General features: G+C 36.4%; 1 protein-coding gene across 1 annotated transcript in view; it reads right to left on the bottom strand.

Annotated features, from left to right (window-relative positions):
- USH2A (usherin) overlaps positions 1-19,732 on the bottom strand; it is a 395,196-nt gene that overhangs the window by 94,418 nt on the left and 281,046 nt on the right. The window contains 6 exon segments of the mRNA XM_019612664.2: positions 2,519-2,711; positions 9,402-9,514; positions 11,312-11,514; positions 12,859-13,068; positions 15,069-15,232; positions 18,069-18,191. Coding sequence (XP_019468209.1) covers positions 2,519-2,711; positions 9,402-9,514; positions 11,312-11,514; positions 12,859-13,068; positions 15,069-15,232; positions 18,069-18,191 — 1,006 coding nt within the window.

The raw sequence follows: 19,732 nt of genomic DNA, 5'->3' as shown, positions 1-19,732 counted from the left end.
TCTATTCTGCTATCCAGTACAATGTTGAATCTAAAGATAACATATATATGCTGAAGTAGCATAAATACTTCAGCATTGTAACTGGTATAGAGTGACAGTGAATCCAGTAAAAGTGTGAGAGAGCTGCTACATAAGCTGTAATGCTACCCCTACCCCAGACTAGTGTAAGAAAGAAAGGGACATTTCTAGAGCTCTATAGAAACCTCTATTACAAACATTTTAAATCACTGATGGTACACAAACTAGACAAAGTATCAGGAGGGGAGTTTCAATCTTCACTCACAAAAATTACAAAAAAAAAAGTGAGTGATTCAGTTTCCTCCGGATCTATTAGTCATTTATTACACGTTTTCTACCTAAATGATTAGCACTCATTCATAAACCCCTCCAGCCACCCCCAACTCTGACTACTGGGTGCAAAGAACAAATAAATGTCTCTTTGTACTTCCTTACAATTGTGTGAGTACAGCAATACTCCATTGCATCATGGCACAGTTAAAGCTAGTGACAAGTTCAGGTATACAGAAACCACTATCATTAGAAAAAAATTGAAAGTTGGGAACCTATAATAATAAACTGACACTCTTGAGGACTCAAAGTTATCATAAATTTACAAAATTATTGAAAAAGTAAAAATGCAGAAGATGACTTAAAATTAATCTAATATAAATTTTACTCAAACATACGCTAAAAGATCTATTAAAATGTCTACTAAGCTAAAAGCATGAAATAAGTAAATTCACCATTTAGAACAAAAAACTTCCTATAATTTACTTGCAAGGTTTAAGAAATACATACATTTAGTATAGTACTGCTTTCAAGGGAATGCAAAAGCTAAGGTTGTGTTGGCTGGGATAATTTATATTTTGATCTGAACCCCCCAGATAACTCACTTCCTTAATTACTGTCTTGTCTGACAGGGAATCTTGTGAATACATATTGTTTGCCTTAGTCACAGAGCATGTGATGATGCTTTTGACAAATAGGGACACTATTTCATTACATTAAATCTTACTTTCAAACTAAGAGATTTCTCCCTCATTTGTCAATAAAAACCATTACAGACTTCTGCTATGCTATTGATCCTACTCCTAAACAGGAACTAATATGAAGATTAACCTGCAAATAGCCATAATTTAAAAATACATCTGACAAATCACAATGGATCTCATTCGGGGCTGCTCATCATTGTCATGTAATAACCACCCACTTGTAGCTGAATCTAAATAGATTTTCTGAATAGGAGAATCTAGTCATTCAGCCAAGGAAGAATATGGGAGAGTAGGGGGTTGGGAGGGAAACAACAAAAGAAACGATTTTAATGACTGCTATTTGCCAGCAGGGTTTGAGAAATGATTCCTCACATACAGAGAATATACTTTTACTGGTGTTTTTGAAATTCTGCATGCACCTAGAAACTTCCCTATGGCCTTTATGTGATCCAGTGTGATAAAAGATTTGTACCAAGTACCATCATATGCCCCACAATACCTGAATACTTGAACTGACAAAGGACCCTCTGTAGCAATTCATAGCATGTGGTCTATAGTGTAAGGCTGAGGAAAATCTCAGAAGAGTGGCAAGGCGCTGGCACAGGCTGCCCAGGGAAGTAGTGGAATTACCGTCCCTGGAGGTGTTCAAGAACCAGGGAGATGCGGCACTGAGGGACATGGTTAATGGGCATGGTGGGGATGGGTTGGTGGTTGGACTTGGTGATCTTAGAGGTAATTTCCAACTTTATTGATTCTATGATTCTTTGAAAACTGACTGTTCCAAGCAAGATGCAAAAATATATACCAAATTCTGTATATGCATATGCCTACTGTATAATTTAGCACAGTGGGATGAACGCGGTATATCCAGGAGTTTAGTAGACAGATTCCTCAGATGGTTTGTGAGACTTACTTAGTATTAGATAGAATCTCACTCCTTGGGATGAATGCCTGCATTATACACATTAATCAAAACTTTCTGAAGGGAAGAAACTTTGGATGCATGTTTGCGAAGTGAGGCAGTCCACAGGACTGGATGGAAACATGTCTCCATCCAGCAATGGGGTACATTTGAAATATTTCTGAAGCACACAGCCTAGCTTGGTTTCCTCTGCAAAGAGTTTAGCTCGTATATATTAAAGCCATTGTAACATTAAACTAGTGAGCAGTGGATTTGCTTCAAAATTATACTGTTGCTTCAAACTGCAGCTTCAGCCTAAGACTTTCAGAAATGTTAACCTGTTCACATCTTCCGAAAGGAGAAAAAGTCAGCAATCACAGACAACACAATCACTTGTCCTCAGATGTCTGAGATAATTCTGCCAGAAATATTTACACAACTGTCCCCATACTAAGCTCAAACATCCACACATGATTTTAAACACACTTCAAGACATATCAGAGTTTCATTTTTACAATGTTAGAAGAAACAGAATCATCCACTTCTGAGAGATAAAGAGGTTTACACACTTGTTTCTAAAAGCATAATTCTTCCATATATCACTAACTTAAAAATATACGTGTACCTTCATCTCTGGATGATAACACACTTCTCCACAGACATTTTCATGCTTCTTACATTCAAGAGGAATGCACATTCCACTACTTCTGCTGCTTCTCGCTGCTGGAGTACACCTCTTAAATGCTTTACGTAAGACTTCATATCCTAGGATAATACCATTTGGCTGTCCAGGCGAAATCCAGTTAATTTGAAGAGATCTGTGAAAAGCAGAAAATTAGCATATGTTAAATTATTTCAAGTATTTATGTTTCTGCAGATACTTAGCATGTAGTTCCAATTTATACTATTTCACATATCCAAAACATTCATCTGGATGGTGTAGATACATTTCACACCTTCTTTAATGTCCAAAAGATGCAAAAGCATCAATACTTGTCAAAACTCAATTAACTGCTCACACAACCAAGGCCTTTAAAAATGGCTATTTAAAACACATTCCTTTCATGCTTCTGAAAATGTAATAAACTCTTCCTAGCATTCTAAACATTTCAGTTAACTGGTAAAATAAAGGATTCATCATGCTTTCTTGGTGCTCTAGCATGAACGGTTGTGTACATGAACTGTTGTCAGGGCTGGAGTAACCATTCCATCCCTGGTGTGGTGGGACAGGCAGCTGAGAAACTGAAAACCACCCCTAGGCTATGAACTATAACCAGTGCAGCTGTTCAGTCACCATTAAGAAGAGATTTGCACTCAATTTGCCTTTTCACTACTACAAAAAAAAAAAAGGAAAAAAGGAAAAAACTAGTGCTGCTCTGAAACTTTAACACATAAAAGAAAGAATTCATCACAACATTACAAACAGCAGTTCTCTTCTGTGCTTAAATATTTTAATCGACACAATTAAAAGTAAAAAAGCAAGCGTTTATAATAAGTGAAACTCAAGAATTCTGACTATGAGAAGAAAAGTAGGTCTGCAGCTACCCACAGAAGATTGTAAAAATCCTGTTCTTGATTTCAAGTTTGATATCAAGCCATCATCAATTTAAGTATCTTAGGGAAGAATCCTGTTGAGCTGTAGTAGGCTTATCATTACTGAAAATGTGCAGGTGCTAGCTCCAAAATCTCATTTAATATTACAATATGTCTCAAAAAGGACATTTAAAACATAAATTTTTCTCTGTCTTTTATAACGTACACATTTTACACAAATATTTCAAATGAAAAATCATTTCTAGCATAATCTGGAGCGTTGCATAAAACAGGAATGTCTTTCACTATGACGTTTTTCTTTGGCTAGAGAGGAGGAGGTTCCAATGCTACATGTAGATCAATAGGTGGACTTCTAACACTGTACAGTATATACTCAGGCTCCAAATATCTCTTTTTAATCTCCATGTCCCAATAACACAGACACTTGTCTGCATGCCAGTAACATGATAAATTAGCATTAATATGAAGTGAAAATATTACCACAAAACAGCAGCTGCTGAGATAAACGTTAACATCTTAACAGAATAAAAAGAACTGAACTATTACTTCACTTCTGTAAGATATAAACAGAAGAATACACACTGCAACAAGCCTTTCAGAACATGAATTAATGTCACCTGTGAAAGAATTACTTCAAAGGTGGCTTGCAGAGGCACCATTTTCACTTCAGGATTTTGATCTGAACCACAGATTTAATTCTGTATTCCATACATAGCTGGTTTGATTTCATTAAGAGAAGAGATTTAGATTGAGTATAAGGAAGAAGTTCTTTACAGTCAGGGTGGTGAGGCACTGGCACAGGTTGCCCAAGGAAGCGGTGGATGCCTCATCCCTGGAGACACCCAAGGTCAGGCTGGGAAAGGCTCTGAGCAACCTGATCTGCTGTAGGTGCCCCTATTCAGTGCAGGGGAGATGGACTAGATGGCCTTTAAGGGTCCCTTCCAACTCAAATGATTGTATGATTCTAACACAGGGACATGAACACACACTTGCATGTGTGCACATATGCTGAAATGTTTACATTCAAATGTTATAAGATTTAACTTGAAAACATAAAAGCAAGAAAATATGTTGTAAAAAACTCAGAAAAATTAAAAAAAGGGTAAAGAAGAGAAGTGCTTCAACCTTCATAAATGCCACTGTAGCTCTCTGCTGGTCTTTGTGCAGCGCAGATCACAGGAGCAAAGCGAGCACTTCCAGTTATATCTTTGAATCATCTGCTTTCTGCAGGTTCATTCAGACCCTTGAGAGTATCTTACAGAAGCACCGTGCCAGTTTTTGCAGTTTTCAAGTTTCTAAAAAATTTCAAACCAGGCCCAAGAATTCATACGAAGATTTTAATATTTTACCTTTTCTGCAGAGTTCAACATATATTCATTTAACAAACAATCACTTTATTCAATTCATAGATGCACATTTGGTGTGGGCATATCTTAGTATCATACAAAACTACAGCTGTCCCAGTAAATCCTGACACGGGGGTTCATTGCATAGTGTGATTGAAAGGGTAAAACCCAGTATGACGTTTCAATAGAGCCACAAAGGCATGTTCTCACAAGACAGGTAAGCTCCTTACAGACACATCCACTTCTCCTGATGTTCACCACCCATGACAAATTGAGGTGGTTTTGAAAGCATCAGAGCAAGAACAATCTATGGTGCAATTAAAAAAAATCATCAAGGTTTTCATGGAAGTGAAATGAATGAATTAGTTTCAACTTTTTGACATATGCTGTCTGAAGAAACACCCCAGCCTGAATCGAGAACCTTCTCAAGCAGGTGCAGGCTGTCTGGGACATGACGGGCACTTCAGTGTGCAACTCACTGTACCATGTACGATGCCCACAGAAAATACAGCTGAACTTGATTCACACAAGAGCTGTTTCAGGCTGTAATGCTAACGAGATGCTAGAGCAGTTTTAGAAGATAAAGAACAATTTCAAACCGACCCACAAAGTTTTGCTTTTGGTTCAGCGGACCAAACTCAAAACATGTGAAGAGGATCCAGTCTGACATTTCTGAGAGTGTGTGTATATATGTATAAAACCATGAAAAATATTAGTATTCCAGAGTTTTGCTTTACATTTTAAATATCTTTTGATAAATGAGGGCAGGACAAGGGGTAACAGTTTTAAACTAAAAGAGGGTAGGTTTAGAACAGATATAAGGAAATCCTTTACAACAAGAGTGCCAAGGCTGCCCAGAGAAGCTGTGGCGCCCCATCCCTGGAGATGCTCAAGGTCCTGGGCAGCCTGAGTTGGAGTGTGGTGTCCATGGACATGGCAGGGGATTGAGGCTCGGGGGCCTTTAATGTCCCTTCCAACCCACAAAAGAAACACAAGATTCATTCAACATTCTTAAGACAGGGAGCACTGATATTATTAATGACCTATGGATCAAATACTCTCCTCATCATGAGTTCACACATACTACACAATCATTTCAACATTACTGCAAAGTAGTTAACTATTTCTTGTATCATGAGTTGCAGTGCTGAAGTTATTAGAGAAGCAATATTACACAGTACAGAAAGTCTGATGAACAGCTTTGCACTTCTACTGATATTAAAAACTGCTTTGGCAAATCTTTCTGTGCCTTGTTTTTCCTACTAACAACGTAGAGAGTGTAATCAGGTTTCCTCCACAAGAAACATTGCTTTGAACACTTTAGGCAAAGTGCTATTAATCTAAGCATACTTCAGAGCCATGACTTGGTGTTTTCTCTGTCATCATTTCATGACTGGATGTGGCTCCAAAACAATCTTCCCCAGGATATTCAAGTAGTTATTAATTCCTTATTTTACAAGTTTACAGTATTTCCACAAGTTTTCCAAGTATGGAAAATCAGACTTACTGGTTTTAGTTCCCCAAAATCCTCTTGGAGGAATCTGCACTACATGGTCATCTTCATTCCACCAGCACCAAGATTGATTTGAAAGACATACTGCAAAGCGCAGTAGTTCAGCACTTTCATATATGAGCTCCTCTAGAACTCTTAAGCCAATACCATTATTCCAACAACATGTTACAGTTTTCTTCTGAAGCCTTTCTTACAAACATATTAATTTGAGACAGTTTTTTATCTCATTTACCCATGAACAGCTTCTGATACGGAAACTTTCCTAAGCTCCACAATAATGAATACCAAAAGGGAAGAATGCACCTAGCTCTTTTCAGTAGTCTTATTTACTTGAGCATTCTATTGCACCCTGACCAGGGTTCCTCTAGGATGCATAATGGGCTCTCTTTTCTTACCTAAAGCTCTGAAGGATTTTCCTTTTTATCCCACATATAATATGTGGTATTATCCAAGTATCAACCTTTTAACTAAGCACTGAACAGAATTCCTGCGAGGGTTTTTCACTCAGTTCAGGAACTAGTCTACCACAATGCACCAGGATTAGGAAAGAAAGAAGCATCCCATATTTGGTTAGATTTTAGATAGAAATTCTTTACTCAGAGGGCGATGAGGCACTGGCACAGATTGCCCAGAGAAGCTGTGGTGCCCCATCCCCGCAGGGTCTTAAGACCAGGTTGGATGGAGCCCTGCATAGTTTGAGCTCATGGGTAGCAGCTCTGCCCACGGCTGGGTGGCTTTGAGGTCCTTTCCAACCCAGGCCATTCTACGTCTGTATGATTACAAATAGGAAGAGAAAGGAGTATTTTAATGCAAAATTAACTGTTTCCCAACATATGATAAGTACTTAATCCACCACAAAAATTTTAAGTCAGCACTCACAGGTAGGGAGTATACAGAGAACTTTCTAATCTGTGCAATAAAATGTACTACTTGTCCACAGAGACAAACCCTGAAGTCCTAACTCAAAACAACATGTACTCAATTTCTATGCAATTTCTATCTATTTAAAGACAGTCAGTACCACTCCTCTACAACCTTCTAGCCCAAAATACCATAACTAAGAGAAGATAAAAAACTAGAATATGACTTCAGAACTGGGTTCCATACTGTTTTCTATTTGAAGTTTGGCATTATAAAATAACTATTCCAGGACTGTGACCTTTTGTGCCAAGTTTCAGCCTGAAGCTGAGTTATTAACTGCAAAGGGTGGAAAAGCAAGATATTTATAATGGTTTTGGTGGTATAACCTTCATTAGAGCAGTCTAGATGGAGCTGCTACCAGAAAGACTTCTAAGAAGTTGGTGGCTGAAATTATAATTTATGTCATGCAGCACCTTGAGGCAAATTTTAAAACAATTATTTGCAAATGCTACAAAGACATTATCCTACAGCATCCTCATCAATAATACAGCCCCCCAAACTGATTCAGAAGAGGAAAAAAAGCCATGATTCCAATTAAAGACAATAAACTGCATGATCTTTATTGTAATCTCGGCTATCCCATGAGTCTATACTGTAGAAATGCTTTTTTTCCCTCTGTCTGATGACATTAAAATGTTCTCTTGTCTACACAAGCTGTTTTTTTCTTCAACCTTTCTCTCTTACGGAGGATAAATAAGCAAAATTCATATTCAGCCTAGCACCTGCTGAAGCTGTCAGCTGTAGTGTTTGTCATATTTCAATCAAAGCTGAAGCCAGACAGTCATTTTTATACTGCACAATCCTTACATACTCGAGGACCAGAATTAATGAATTAGCTATTGATTAAATTCCACTCTAGCAAATCCACCGTGGCAAATAAATGAACTACTCAGGGCACGTGTAGGCCACGGCCAGACATGTCCGGGCAATCGATCAGTAGTTAGTATTCTTTTGGGATATAAGAACAGCTGATGATAATATGACATGTAGGAAAAGGCAGTGTAGAAACAGAGCCTGCTTCTGGCTGAGCAGATTATAAAGTAGGAAGGCATTTTTGATCCTTTTGCATTCATGTGTTATGACATATTTAGTCTATATATAATAGCAGAAACATGCATAAGTGTTTGCAGTACAGACAATACAGACAAAGGCACACATAAGTTAAAGCCAAGGGCAAAAGATGGGATCCTGAATTGAGTCCTTATCATCAAACAAGCTTTGACTATATCTGTATATGTGACAGAAAAATAGCAAGCTTAATTTCACCCATATACAAAGACAAATGCTGAATTCAAACAAAACGTAGAAATGATAAACAGCAAACTAAGTCTTTAAGAGCCTGGAGGAGCAAATCCATTCTGCTGGCCATTTCAGAAGGCTCAGTTGTTAGATTTCTGTTATTTACAAAAAAACTACATTTTTTGTTGTTCTTGTTTCTACAAAACTAACAGAGCTTATGAGCTTATTATGTTACTCCGCCAGAAGTGTAATAAAATCACAGGAACAATAAAATACACGCAGGAGGTTAACTGTTTTATTGTTCGGGTAATACTGAAAAATGTGCTATCAAGCTTTGCTTTAGTCTGACTTTGGAAGATATTAACTCCCATAGAATCACTGTATATGTTACTAGTTGGCGTCTCCTAAGTATTGCAAAACAGTTACTCCTTTTACAGTTAAGAAGTTAGCCCATGCCTGTAGATTCAGTGGATATGCAGATTGCAAACAATGGTTCAAGGAGACACAGATGTGTATGCCAGTTAAGATAGCTTACTAATTTTTACTGTTGTGATGGGTGACTTCTTTTTACCCACAATTACTCTAAGCTTCCATTATCAGCATCGCATTGCTCCCAGAGCATTAATCTTCCTCTTCCTAACTGACAGCAAAATGTGATAATTTTCATTCCCCTACACTTCTTCTTTTAACTACTTCTACTTACGTCTTATTTATTATCCCAACACAGTGATACCCAAATGGCTATACACAACCAACCAAGGGGGAGATTTCTCCAGCTGCTCATTTGGCCAAAAACTCTGATACCAAAAATAAAAACCATGGGTGGACTGTTATTTTTTAATGTGCCTTATTCATTTGAGAGATTGGTCCCCATTCTGGACCTCATTCCAGGCACAAATTGCTCTGATATATGCAGACCACTCTTAGCACAGTACCTTGAGCCAATTACATGAATAACGGGGGCTGACAGCTGCTCTGGCTCATCTTCCACAGTTGTAATCTGAGTCCCATTGCTTCTCACACAGGCATAGATAGTGCAGGCTTCAATCTGATGAAGAAGAACATGAGTTTCAATTACTCAGCTGCAGAAATTATTTAACTCTGCCAATCATTCAGATTTCTTTTGTCACTCCAAATTTTCTTATTTTCTACTTAAAATTCCATATAGCCAAGAAAATACAGCAACTTTGAGATAAGTATATCAGAAATATACAACGCTTTATCACATTTTCCCACCCCATTTGGAAAAAAAACATGCAGACCTCTGAACTCTACTACTATTCTCTATTAAATTATCACTAATAGTGTTGCAGTGAATTTGTTATTGTCTATATATAAGCAGAATCTCATAAATAACATTGAAAAAAATCTCCATCTGTAATGGAATAGGAACACAATAGCCAGTATAGTTTGATTTTGGTTCTTGAGTAATCCATTTCATTTTGCTATACCTACCACACATTCTGAAATAAAATTAAAGATAATTTTCCGTAGTATCTTCTATTTCTTCACATCTAAGTTGGAAAATTAGGCTAAAGATAAAAATGCAAACATACACTTGGTTATTAAATATCTCACCAAAATTAAAACTTGTTCCTTCCGGTTCTTGGAATGAAACTAAGCAGAAGCAAACTGAAAGAGCAAGAGAAGGGTAGTGACAGTGTTTCTGTATTGGCAACACAGAGATTGTTCAAAATACAAGAGAACAGAAGAAAAAAAAAAAAGCAGGAATGCAGGAAGATTACCAGTGAGATGCATGTGTATCCATGATAATACTGCTTCCAGAACAAGAGGAACCCAAAGGAAAAAAATAAAATAAAATAGCTTAAGCTTATTTTGATATTACCTATCACATTGATAAAAATGTAAGTCCAGTATAAAAACTAAGAAAGTGTAAAAGAAATAATAATTATCACAAGTGGCAGAAAGTGGCCATGGTAAATTATTAGAGAGGGTCTACAAGTGAGGCAGTACACTGAATTTGCATTGTTATTGAGAAAAGACAAATGCGTTTCCAGGCAGCATTCAGAAAGTCATATGTGTATTCATGGATGGAGGTTTGCTGTTTCAGAGGGGCTGCAACATAGAAATCTGTTACAGTACGCCTGCCTGTGATGTTTATTTACGGCATGTAGTAACTGGACGGAAATTTTTCAGAACAAACTGCACATGGCTACTACAAAGTCTTCCTAAAATATAAAGAAAGCTATTCCTGAAGAAAATAGACAGAAATAATTACAATTAAATGTCAAACTGTATTTTTGAACACATTAGTGCAATTCAAGGATAGAAAAAAAAAATATATGTATTTCTACTGCATATCGTATTTTTTCTGTCTAGAGAGACAAAGATAAAGTGGAAAAATATAGAAAAAAACATTGTACTTATTAACAGCATAAGAACTAATACTATGATTTGAGAGATCAAGACTGCTCCATCCTCAGAAGAATGAGGAGAAAAAAATGATAAAAGAATGACAAATGCAATATCATTACTTCTTTGTGCTGATACATTATGCATGCCTGATGTTTCTAAAACAATTGCAATTTTCTTTTAATGAGTAGGAGTAGAATCTTTGCTTCTTTGTAATATATGTTGGGGCTTTGCTAATGTTGTAGCACAGAGCATTTAGTGGAAAGTAAATGGAGTTTTGATGGTTTGAAAAAAGAAATAATGGAAATATGTGTTATGAGAAAAGTACACAGACCTAAAATATACTGAAAATAAATTTATACCTTGTATATATATGTGTACACAAATACTACTGCAAATACATGGCCGTGTATGTAAAGAAATTTATGAAATTCGGCTTGTATGCTATGTAAGACAAAGAAGATATTCTAACCTGTATATCGTATACAGTGAATGGAGACAGATCTGCTAAAAGAAAGGACCCAGGCTCGTTCATTCCAGTCTTGTACTGCTTATTGTTTACATAGATAGAGTACTCCGTGACAACACCATTCGGGTTTGAAGGCGATGTCCAGATGACACGTACAGCTGTACTGTTGATGATGACAACCTCTGGAGGGAACATGCCCTCAGGCTCTAGAAATAAAGGAAGAAACTGAATAAACTCCAGCTGTCTCTGCAAAAGCACTTGTTTAACCAAATGCAGATTAGTATTTAGGTTTAGCAAAGGGTTCACTGCTTATCTGCTTTCCTCTGATGAAGTTATCACAGTCTGTAGTCTTCTGTAAATTGGCTTATTATACTCTCAGTTAGAAACCATGAGAGCTGATGGTAAAATGCTTTATACCACCAGCATAGTGTCAATCATCAGTGGTATGTGGCCAGTGAGATATGATGATAAATTATTCACCCATCTGCAGTGCCAACACATAAACATTATTTTTATGTCTCCCCCAATCCCAATCTTTTCAAAAGACAGAAAAACAAAGCATGTTGCTTTAAAAGCAAAACCTGAGATCAAAATACTTTGTCTGCTGGAACGTGACGTTATCAGCCTTATAGCTGAAGCAAGATGAAGCAATATGCAATATTGTCATTATGTAAATGGCCTTGAATGTTGATTACTATAGGTAATGATGAAGTCTAACACTTATTTAAAAAAAAAAAAAAAAAACAAACCTTCCTTAGCGTTAAATTACATAATTATCTAAGCATGTCAGAAATAACTATGCAAAGTCCTCTTTTTATCATAAGGACCCATCTTTACCAGTTGAAAAATTGCCCTTGTGATCGATTCTATTTTATAAACAAAAGGTGCTGACCTTTGGCATCAGAAAGGAAATGGAATCCTTATTTAAAGGGCTTTACTAATGACCTGGAACACTTGCTTCTGAGGTAATGATTTTATAATGTTTATAATGAGACTTTATAAAGCAAAAAGATTAGAAAGACCATTCTAAACACATTTTAGATTCACTTTTTTTTCCCCTCATCCCTACCTCCTAACACACATGCATTTGCTAACTGGCATAGAAATGACTCATAAAGTAATTTTCTCGGAGGGTGAACTTACACTTAGAGTTTCTGGTGACTCAGGAAAGGCCCCCATATATGTCTGTCATGTCAAAAGCACATCGCTTCACAGAGCAAATCTTTTAAAAAAAACATTAATTGTTTTTAAATTCCACCATTTATTGATAGGAACTCAGTTCCAAACTTAGTGTACACAGATGTATGTAGGAGAAGATGAGAACAAACTGGGTTAATATCTGCTATTAGAGCTTTTGCTTCTGTCTCAGTGGGACCCGATATTGATCTACCACATGATGACAACCAGCACTTAAGCATTTTAGCGTTTTAGCCCTTTTTCCTCTTATACCGGAAATTTTATAATGGAAGGATGACTGATCTCAACCCTAACAAAAATCAATCAATTTCATTCTCAGAGTTTAAGTCAAGTTGCATTCACTGCTAACCAACCTCCATCTGAAGTAATCACGTGCACGACTTCACTGTTGATGCTGTGGGCTCCGTTAAAAACTTGAAAGAATATTTGATACTCTGTGTTGGGCTGCAAATCACCTATGACTGTATAGTTTTCATCAGCCTGAATTCTCAGAGATCTTCCATCAGCAGTGGAATTCAAGGAGAGGATATAATATTCAACATCTCCTTGCAAATCTTGTAGTGCTGAGAAAGGAAAACATTGGGACAACAACAGAAATATTCAGTCAGACAGTTTCTCATCAAAAACATTTATCTTGAAGGCAAAAGCAGATTTTTGCAGACCTCCTTACTGTAAAATTATGCAAAGATTCCATCGAGTGCTTTAATGTCCTCCACCCTACACCAATAAGCACAGAACGCTCTTCCAAATTTCTCAAAATAATTGACAGCCCATCACCATACGGGGAAAGCTTTCTTCCTTTAAATGTCAAGTAAATTAAGTGATGAAACTCTGCTGCCAGCAATGGTGCATGGACCTTGCATTTCACCACTGCAAAACAATGTCTTTTGTCCGGACAGAACGCAGACAGTTAAACCTTGCGCTATGCTACTAGCTTAAGACGAGAAATAACGATTTTTTTTTCCCTTCCTGACATGCAGAATACTGCATTCCTGTTTCATCACTTTAGCCATGGGAAACAAACGTTACACTCAACTCTACACAGGTGGCCATTTAGCCACAGTGAAAATGGAATTCTACTGCTGTCACTTTAGAACAATCATGAGAGCATCTACATATAAATGCATCACACCTTCAAAGAATTATATTTACAGGGGAAAAAAGAAAAAGTATTATTTCTTCCTGAAGTGTGTTTTACCCAGTGGTAGCTTCCCCAGTGAAAGGAAGAAACAACAGTTACTATTTTCTAGCTCCACATGGAAGGAGATCCATTGGTCTGAGCTAGGTGGATAAGGAAGAATTCCAGACAACCCTTGCTTCTCCATTTTATCAACTCAGATATAGTCTTATTTTATCTGTCCTGCAACTGCTTTTCCAGCAGGAATCAAGATAAATCTTCGAGCACTGAAACACTGCTTTAGATGACATATTGTTCCACTGAACAGAACTCAGATAACTAGACAGAATTCAAAGCCAGAAATTTGTTGAAAACCAAAAGCTTACAAGTAAATTTCATAATATGCAGTTTTGTCATAGAAATTCTTAATGGAGCAATAGATTATTTTTATTTTAAGTGGCACAGATTAAAAAAAGGTCAGAAAGCTCTTGGAATATGCAGAAAGAGAGAACAGCAAATTAAGGACTCTGAAGTTTGTCAAGAAAACAAGAAAATTATTTAAAATACTATGGAAAAAGAAAACATGAGCATTTAAAATAGGGAATACGATTATTGTAACATATGAAGTAATAAAATATGCTAATGTTTTTCCAGTAATGAACAGATCTGCCTTGGCATTTAAACTCTGCATTCACAAATACGTATATATATTTATACATATATATGTATAAATGTATGTACGTACATATATTTTGTCCAATATGTATGGAGGAAATATCCAAAGGATGAATGAAAATAAAACCAGATTGCATTACCTACATCTAGAAGGTCAGAGGTTTAGATTACTAAGGTAATGAAACTTCAGTGAGCTGCTTCAGATCTATTACATTTGTCAGTTTTTATAAGCATGCTTTCTTCAGGCACGCAATTATAAAATAAAGACACTACATTTGTTGCAATTCACCACCCAGTCCTTATAAAATCATTTGCATGTAAGTCATGAAGAAATTCCCTTCTGCTGCATTAGCTAACTAACTAGAGAAATTGGCTAAATCCATTTTAAGATGCAGGGTAAAAGGAGAGAGAAAGTGAATCCTCTCATCTTGAAGGAACGTGCATGTAGATTTTCATACAAAGAGATAAAATATAACACAAAGACAACAGAATTTTGGGTGCTATGGTATTGATTTCTCATGAGCTTGCATTACCTAATTTTTTTGCTTTCACTATTCTCCTTCTGCAGAAATACTATATAATAAGTACAAACATGACTGAGAAAGCAAAATGTGCACATTTTTCCCCCCGTTTCTTCCCTCTCCTTTCAAGGACACTTAGCTGCATTATAAATCAAGACAAGGACTGTGTTTCCAATGAGAGCAAAGCAGACCAACGTAAGTGATGGCAGGTTAACATCTAGTTACTGGAATAAATACTAAGCACACTTACTTGGTTTTGACCATTCCACTTCTACAGCAGTATGATTAACAGCACGTGCAATGAGGATACTTCCTTTCTCCGGTAATCCTGCTAATGTAGTAGCTATCACTTCTTCACTTGATGTATATCCTACCTCGTTGTGCACTATGAGCTTGTACTCGTATGTTGTGTACCTAAGACATTTTAAAAATAATTACATGGAAGAAAAAATGCAGATGGAGAAAACATTTGTTTTAACACATCTGCCTGCGCCAAAGTTTTGTTGCTCTTTTTTCCCACCACCCTCTTCAGAAAATTGCAGCTGCATGCCTTGCACCAATGAAGACTCTGTAAGAGCTGTCTTATTCTTGGAAATAATTTAGCACCATTAACATGGTAACAAGAATAGAGCACGTTATTTCACTTCTTCATAGTAGTAGCTTCTGAGGTGTTGAGAGATTATAGCTCAATTCAATATGTAATTACAGTAGTGGCATCCTGCCAAAATTTGGATCAGAATTTAATCAAATGAGGCTTTTTTCCTCTTTAGGGAAACACATTGATTTTAACTTGCAGAATCTCATTTGTAAAAGTGATTCACCACGCAGTCAGGAATCCGCCACTGCAAAAACATGAAAAAAAGCACCTAATAATACAAATCCACTTAATAAAGTAATTTTCTTTGTAACTGTTTATACTGAACTTATACAGATTTATTAAATACTACATGTATATTTAGTAAATCAAGTGAGTATCACTCCATAATTTATTCTCTAACTCAAATGACATTAAGGGAGATTCCATAATCTCAAAATTATTTTCATCATCAGAAGCTTGATGCAAAACTGGGTAATCACAATAACACGGGATAATATTGTTCAAATTTTCGCTGAATCTACATCACTGGAAGAACTGTCTATGAACACAATAAAGGAACTGCAAATACTCAATATTTGGAGATTTCTCTATAAAAAGTCATTAACACTGTATATTTATTTTGATTTTTAAAAAATTTTTTGTACTCTTTTATTTTAGAACTCTATATAGTGCAAGCACCCAGCCTTATTTTCCAAAGAGCTAAGCTTTAACAGTTCCTCTAAGAAGAGGAAACTAATGGGACCTCATAGATCCCATTATAATGATAGGCATTTTTTAAAAAGATGATAACATACACTGTGAACACAGCACTTGTGAGCATTTGATATTTTCCTGGACAACTGCATGGGATCTCGTCTTGCAAGTTAAGGGTGGAAATATCAGATTTGTTTTTGGATTCACATTTTCAACACTGAAAACTATTAGAACACTAATCTATTAGAAATAAAAAAAACATTTGAAGTAACCACTACAAAAATAGACTTCTGGCAGGAATATAATAAAAAGACACAGAAATATAACAAAAAGACACATTTTTAAACATGACACAAATATGTAAAATAAATTTTGAGATTCAGATTTTCCATGAAAAGTAAGGCTTGAGTCCCTCTACAACATCTTTTCTCCAGCCACAAATTCCTCTTGAGCCACCAAAAGCAGAAAGACAGCTATAGGCTGCAAAGCCCCCCTCCAAAACAAGCGTTCAGATGCATCCAATGGCTGGGCACACTTTTCTGGCTACAATTGCTTCAACCCAAAACTTCCTTTTGCCACTGAGTCCCTGTGGGAACTTGTTCCAGCACTGCTGAAAAGAGCTATGTTAAAACCAAAGAATCATAGAACCATTAAGGTTTGAGAAGACCTCTAAGACCATCTAGTCCAACTGTCAACCTACCACCAATATTGCTCACTAATTACATCCCTCAGCACCACATCTACATGGTTCTCAAATACCCCCAGGGAGGGTAACAACTGCTCCTCAGACAGCCTATTCCAATGCCTCACTGCTCTTTCGGTGAAGGTGTTTTTCCTAATAATCAACCTGAAAATTCTATGGAAAATTTCAAACATGATTTAAGAAAGAAATAGACATGTGGTCAGGGTTGGATTAAAGAATGACTCCATGATGCATGATCAGACACTTACGGTAAGCAGGCAGGGATAAGCCAGAGGCCTTAGCCCTTGGCTCAGTTCAGTCTATACAACAACAGTCAGGAGCAGAGGTCACGTTCTGCTGCTTCACATCATGCTCAGGAGAGATGCCCAGACAGATTTTATCAAAGTAGAAGTAATGTACATGTATTTGACGGGCAGCGATTGATATGCAGTCCTCATAAATCATGCCAGCACACAAGCACAGAGAAGACACACATTCTGAAAACATTTACGAATATTTTACCAAAACTTTACTTGCAAAAAAACAATGCAAAATCTGTATTGTGTCTTCCATAAGGATTTCTGAAGAGGGCATTTGCTTGTTTTTAAGATGTTAGCCTAGACTCTGTGATGGGAAACAAAGACTGAATGAGAGCAAATGCCTGGTTCTATACCCCACAGTATGTCTGTAATATCCTGAGAAACAGAATGCGCCTTCCTTTTCCCCATTTTCTGCACTCTACATTTAATATTTATAAATACATTTAACTATGACGAAGCTACAACAAAGCTGCCCTTAAATTACATCTGTTCAAAACGCAATAAATACTTTCCTCAAGCTTAGAGATATGAAGGCAATCATTAAGCTGAACACATAAGAAAAAACAATGCAGAAACCACCTTTCAGATGTATTCCAACTAGGACTTCACAGTCATTCTGCATGTGCTATGATTTTGCCAAAATTAGACGTATGTACGAAACTAGAGCATTTGTACATATAAATATAAATGGCTTGATTGCACACAGATGCTAAAACTTCACAAGACTTGCACATTCATTTGACTTTTAGAGCAATATAATACATGAAAGAGTCAAGAATGACCGAGTAATAATAAATCCCCACATATTAGAATGATTAACACCAAAGATGATGACAAAAACTATTTCATTACATAATTAATATGTTCACTACATAAAGACACAAGAAATACTTTGAACTATTAAACATACACTATACAAAATGCCAGCATTTGTTTTTATAGTTTTTGTAATCTCACCTGCTAAGACCCTTATCTTCATAAAACCACTGAGTTCCTGAGTAAATATTGTGCCACAGATTTAAATCTTCAGGGGGATTTGATGCAAGTGGTTGCTGGATTTTACGTCTCAGGAGCTCATATCTAACACAAAAGACAAGCAGAACACCAGGATTATCTCAACTAATGTTATTACACAAAAAAAAAAAAATACTTTTTTTTTAAGCCACATATTATTTTGTTTTCACAGCTGTAAACTTTCTGAGATAAACATTCCATTTAATGTTTCATGATTTAAAACATTTAGTTACTTAAACTGCTTTGAAAATGAAAAATGAGCACTTTCATTGGAAAGACTAAATGTATTTAATAATCCACGGATTTTAAAATTGTGGAAATGGTATGAAGATGAAGTTCAAGTCCAAATAGTCCAGACACAGTGTCTTGCACAGACTTGTTGCAGAATATGAAATTGAGATGTTTCTCTTGCAAACGTACTGTAATATGTAACCTTGCTATTACTATTTTACACTACTTAAGTGCATTTGTGTTTAACGTGTTCATAAATAATCTCAGTGTTGATTATAGATGACAAACAGGCATAGAGTGAGTTTACTTTTCCATTGACAGGGCTTAGCAAAACAACATTGTATTTGAGCAGAAAGACCAGACTACTTATTCCTGGCTTTCATGGTAGCTGAATGTGTATTCCTGTCTGTTATCCAAACAGCAGGTCAGCTGAAGGCCATCTTCCAAAAGGTTTGCCATAGGACTGCCTGATTCAGACCATGCCCTTCCACTCACTCTGCATCACTCACTCTTTCTCATATTTTATTAAAAGTCTGTATGGAATTTAACAAAGATTAAATCATTTCATGTCTATACAAACTATACATTGTATTTTGTAATCATTCCAGGGATTACACAGAAAACTATATTTTAAAAGAAACAAATTTATATAGATTTGTTCAAAATCCTGTAGGATTATTATTCTTTATTACATTTCACAGAACAATTTTAATAGGACTTTCATTTCAGCTTTTTGGTATTGTTTCTTTGTAAGTCACTAGAGATTTATCTTCCTTCTACCTTCCTTCTATTTATTCTACCTTCTACCACTGTGGAATTGCTTTTGATGGTGAGCTGTGGTTTTTATCAAAACATAGTTACATATGTCTATCTAGTCACTTAAATTGGCAAAATTCTAAGTTCTGAATTGCTTTGCGTCCCCCAGTACAGCTGGAAATGTAGTTCTTTCAAATTCCAGTACAGAATTGTAGGGGTTGGAAGGGATTTCTGGAGATCATCAAGTCCAACTCCCTGCTAAAGCAATTCCGTACAGTAGGTTGAGCAAGAAAGCATCCAGGTGGGTTTTGAGTATCTCCAGAGAAGGAGGCTCCACAACCTCTCTGGGCAGCCTGTTGCCATGCTCTGTAACTCTCATAGTAAAGTTCTTGTGTTCATATGGAACTTACTATATTCCTGTTTGTGCCCATGGCTCCTTGTTCTCTTGCTGCATGCCATCAAAAAAATATTGAAGACTTTTCCCTTAAGCACTTATTTCTGAAAAGATTTCCTTTGCTGTACAAGCATTCTGCACTGGAGAAGTTCAACATCCTATCACAGTAATCTTTCTGACCACTGGCTTCATGTGCAATTTTTTTTTTTTTTTTTTTGATGTTAAG

This window comes from Meleagris gallopavo, chromosome 2 (genome assembly GCF_000146605.3).
Source record: "Meleagris gallopavo isolate NT-WF06-2002-E0010 breed Aviagen turkey brand Nicholas breeding stock chromosome 2, Turkey_5.1, whole genome shotgun sequence".
NCBI classification, from domain to species: domain Eukaryota; kingdom Metazoa; phylum Chordata; class Aves; order Galliformes; family Phasianidae; genus Meleagris; species Meleagris gallopavo.
The sequence above is the reverse complement of the archived record's forward strand: the minus strand, read 5'-3'. Positions and strand labels throughout refer to the sequence as shown.